Source organism: Nannospalax galili, unplaced genomic scaffold, assembly GCF_000622305.1.
Source record: "Nannospalax galili isolate Female #2095 unplaced genomic scaffold, S.galili_v1.0 scaffold1343, whole genome shotgun sequence".
In the NCBI taxonomy this organism is placed as follows: domain Eukaryota; kingdom Metazoa; phylum Chordata; class Mammalia; order Rodentia; family Spalacidae; genus Nannospalax; species Nannospalax galili.
The window spans coordinates 69,855-74,508 of NW_008350246.1; the positions used below are offsets into that span (position 1 = coordinate 69,855).

Sequence of the window (4,654 nt, forward strand, 5' to 3'; positions counted from 1 at the left end):
CCCACTCCCTTTCTTTCTCCCCGCCCCCTCCCCCGACACAAGATTAGCTAATGGCTAATCTTGGTTGTCAACTTGACACACTTGAGAAGAAGGAACTTCAATTGAGGAATTTCTTCCTTCAGACTGGCCTGTGCCTATGTCTCTGGGACATCTTCTTGATAATAAACAATGTAAGAGAGCCAAGCTCATTGTGGTTGGTATCATCCCTGGGCACATGGACCTGGGCTGTACAAGAAAGGTAGCTAAGCAAGTCAGAGGAAAACAAGCCAGTAAGCATCCTTCCTCCATGGTCCCTGCTTCAGTGCCTGCCTCCAGGTTCCGGCCTTGCTTGAGTTACTATGTTGGCTTTCCTTAATGATGGACTGTAACCTTAAGCCAAATAATCCTTTCCTTCCCCAAGTTGCTTTTCATCAGTGTTTAACTATAGCAACAGAGAAACCTAACTAGAACACAGGCTTTCATGTATCCCAGGCTAACCTCAAACTTCCTATGTAGTTGAGAATAACCTTGAGCTCCTGATTCCCTTGCCTTCCCCTCTCAAGTGCTGATATTACAGGCCTGCACCATCACACCAGATTATGTGATTCTGGGGATGGACTGGGCATGCTAGGAAACTGCTCTACCAAGTGAATCACCATATCCCCAGCTCTGCCTGAATCTCTTGTTTCTTCTTAGAGAGATAGATTCTACTTGAGGGACCTTTTAATATGACTCCAAAACCACACACACACAATACATATATACACATATACATATACATATGCACTCACATGCACACACATGCACACATGCATGCATACACTTGCATGCACACACAAACTAGAAACTGCATAGATATGAGCAGTGGGAAGAAGCAAGCAGGCCAGCTAAAACAATCTCAACTTTTAATCTTTCCCTTCCCTGCTACAGAGCCTGTGATTTCCTAATTTCCTTTACAATTAGGTACAGTCGCATGACACAATTCTAGCCAATGAATTTTATTTCTCTGGGGAAGAAATAAAAAAGCAAAGCCTCCCATAATGAAAAAAATTAATGTTTAACCTGGAAGCTCCCTTTTCCAGGATATGGACTTGAGGCCTGGGGTTACAGTACCCACACTGCAACCATGAGGTAGAAAGTCTTAGGTCATGGATCACAGAACTGACAAAAGGAAAAGACTGTGCCCTATATGACAGCTTGGGGACATGGCACACTCAGGATTCCCCACTGGTGGGCTGCTTCTGTGGGAAGCAAATCACATTTGCTAAAGCTACCAATGAAGTTAGGGTTCCCAGGTAACACACAGGCTGAATGCAGTGAACTGAGAGGCAGGCATCTGGACAGTTGGAAGGAGAAACTGAGTCATACTTGGTGAAATGCATGTTCTGCAGACCTGTATGTGTAGACAAACAGGCAGAGATTGCTCTTTCTCGTCAATAAACAACCACAACTTTCCTCAGACTTTGCCATTTGTTTATAGTTTCGAATTGGCAGGAGTCCAGAAAAGAGGAATCTCACCATGGATCTAATTTCCAGAGTGGTGGTCCATATTTGGGAGTGAAAGTCAGCCCCCACCACATCCCAACACACATGCCCCAGGTCATAAGTGCATGACTATGGAAACTTCCAGAACCTTCTGGAACTTCCAAACCCTGCCAAAGTGCTGCCTTTTACCTGGGAGCATTCTCACCACCTTAATGAGTGTTTGCTGAGAGGGCACTGAGCTATTGGGGTTGGTTCTCTCCTGGGTTGGTCTGGGGTACCCAGATGTGTTACCCTGTGTGCATCACAGTAAGTGATGTCATCAGAGGAGAAGAGCACAGCATCCTTGATGAAGTTGGACAGGGCACGTAGAATGAAGGACACAAACAGGTGCATGTGGATGTAGTTTCGAGTGCAGTGCAGCCTCCTGCCAAAGAGAATTCAGAGCTTCAAGGCCATGGCAGGCAGATTGGCACTCAGCCAGGTCCACCTGTCCCTGCCCCCTCCCCCTACATGGAGAAACCAAGGCCTGACCATCAGCCCTCAGATCCTGGCTCTCTGTCTTAGCAGTGCCTAGTGCACCCTATCCCATACTATGGTTAGAAAAGTAAAGAGAGCAAGGTATTGTGGTACATGACTGTAACCCCAGCATTTGGGAGGCTGAGATAGGAGGATCACCACAAGCTCAAGGTTAGCTAGGGCTACATAGTGATACTATGTCCTGGAATAGAATGGAATAATCGTTAGGGTTGTTAACAACATATCTTTTGCCCAGACTGACCACCACCTGCAACTCCAGAATTTTCTCTTGTGTTGTAGAGACTAGAAGTCTGTTACTAGTTCCCCACCCACACTATTTTTTTTTTTTTTTGAGACAGGATCTCATGTAGTCCAGGCTCAAACTCACTATGTAGCCAAGGATGACTTTGAACTTCTGATCCTCTTGCCGCCCCCTCCTGAGTTCTGGGATAGCAGGCAAGTGCCACTACTCTCTGACTTATGCAGTTGGGGATCAATCTCAGGGCCTTGCACATGCTAGGCAAGCTGTCTACTAACTGAGCTACATCCACAGCCTCACAGGTAAGCTTTACATTAGGGGTGTCCAACCTTTTAGCTTCTCTGTACCCCATTGGAGCACACATTAAATCTAGGGGTCTCAACCCATGACCCTTGGGTTTCAAGGACATACATGTGTTTACATATTTTTCACACGACATTGCAGCACTACATTATCATCCACAAAATTTTCTCTCAAGAACCAGGCCATTGAGTTACTAAAAAAATTACCCCCCAAAATCTCATAATGTCTTAAAAGTTTCCGATTTTGTGTTGGGCTGCATTCATAGCTAGCCTGAACTTGGAGAGATGACCAGACAGCCTGCCCAGGCTTCCCTCTTTCCCTCCTGAGTGATTAAGAAGAGACTTGAGCTCTGTGTCCCCGAGGACATCGGGGACTGAGCGAGCGCATCATGTTCTCACCGGAAAGAGCACAGGATGCTGAGGGCGACCAGGAGCATGGCGAGGGAGGAGCCGTAGCCCACGGTGTACATGACCTTAAGCTTCAACAGGTATGCACGCTGCAGAGAGAGCACAGGTCAGCCCCATCCACCCAGCTGAGGCTGGCCCTTCTGTGCCCCACATGTTTGAGGCAGGGTGGGTCCCCGCAACCCTGACAGCTATGGCTTCAAACCCCACGGCTGCTAATTCACAAACTCTTACACACAACCACTTGGCTTTAGGAAAGCTGTTTGGGCTCTGCTGATGCCAGTTGATGTCTCTCCTCACTGTGTAGGTCCTCTTCCTGACACTATGAATTCAAGCCTTTACTTGAATACCTCTAGGGACAAGCAGCTCACTACCTTTGGATGAAGTCATTTGGTGTACAACAGTGTAAAACAATTCACAACAAAACTCTGACACAGGGTCTCAGCTAGGCCAGGTTGATTGACTTGGAACTCACTATCTATCCAAGATTGACCTTGAATTCATGATCTTCCTGCCTCCACCCCCAAGTGTTGGGATTACAGATGTGTGACACTATGCTTATGTGGTGCTGGGAATGGAACCCAGGGCTTCATGCATTCTAAGCAAACACTCTACCAACTGAGCTACATCCCCAACCAGTTTTTTGTTTGTTTTGTTTTGTTTTGTGGGTTTTTTTTTTTTTTTGGTGATGGGGTCTCATATATTCCAGAATAGCCTTGCACTACTATATAGCTGAAAACAACCTTGAGCTCCCAGTCCTCTTCATTGCTAGAATTAAAGTACTCACCATAATGCCCAACTAGAATCTTTTTTTTTGCCAGGCGTGGTGGCGCACGCCTTTAATCCCAGCACTCAGCCAGCCTGGTCTACATAGTAAGTTAAAGGACAGCTGGGGCTACAGGGAGACCCTGTCTCAAAAAGACAAAAAATAATAATTAAATGTGTGTGCACGTGTTTGCAGGTGCCCACTGAAGTCAGAAGGGGAGGCATCGTATCGCTTGGAGTTACAGGTGTTTGTGAGCCACCCAATGTGGATGCTGGGATCAGAACGCTGGTCCTCTGCTAGTGAGGACTCTTAAACACTGAGCCATCTCTCTATCTCCTAGAAACTTTTCTAAGTGACACTGAAAATATCTAGATTTTATAGTTACCGCTGGGCCTTTTTTAACTTTCTGGAATCATTTAAATTTTCTGTCTTATGTGGAAAAGTTGTAAGATCGTACACAGAAATCTGTCATTTTCAAATAAAGCAGTTCTACCCATTGTCCCTTATCTTCTAAGCATTCATTCTGTCTTTAACCTCTTTCCACAATCCTTCATCATTGAAGTTTTTTTCAGTGTCTTTAAACAAGATACCCAGAACCATATAGCTGAAAAGTTCCATATGTACTCGTGGACCAGGAAAAGGTAGTATATTACTATCACCTCCTCTGATCTGTACACCACACTCCTGTTAATGTAGCCAAGCAAGTACTTATTTGTTCACTCTTTGATGCAAATAGATTGCAGTACAAAGAGATTCTGACCAAAGATTAAATAATATCTGCATATAGGTTCAGAAAAATAAATTGTACAATAGTCTTAAAGCGATTCAAGGAGATTAAAACAATGATATTATTTAGCAACAACATTAACAGATATTTTAAATTAATGGTATTCTATCCAGGTGAGAGTATAGTGGGAGTGAAAACTGACTCAATTTTTCTGG

At 44.8% G+C, this 4,654-nt stretch overlaps 1 protein-coding gene and 1 long non-coding RNA gene across 2 annotated transcripts in view; one reads left to right on the forward strand and one right to left on the reverse strand.

Annotated features, from left to right (window-relative positions):
- Positions 1-4,213, forward strand: part of LOC115072757 — a 6,332-nt gene extending 2,119 nt beyond the window's left edge. Inside the window, exons 2-3 of the long non-coding RNA XR_003851772.1 lie at positions 2,808-3,029; positions 3,908-4,213. This is a non-coding gene — a long non-coding RNA (uncharacterized LOC115072757). The remainder of the gene's footprint in view (positions 1-2,807; positions 3,030-3,907) is intronic.
- Positions 1-4,654, reverse strand: part of Sctr (secretin receptor) — an 83,807-nt gene that overhangs the window by 24,843 nt on the left and 54,310 nt on the right. Inside the window, exons 5-6 of the mRNA XM_017801739.2 lie at positions 2,941-3,038; positions 1,756-1,888 (exon numbers count right to left, since the gene is read on the reverse strand). Of these exons, the coding sequence (XP_017657228.1) occupies positions 1,756-1,888; positions 2,941-3,038 (231 nt within the window). The remainder of the gene's footprint in view (positions 1-1,755; positions 1,889-2,940; positions 3,039-4,654) is intronic.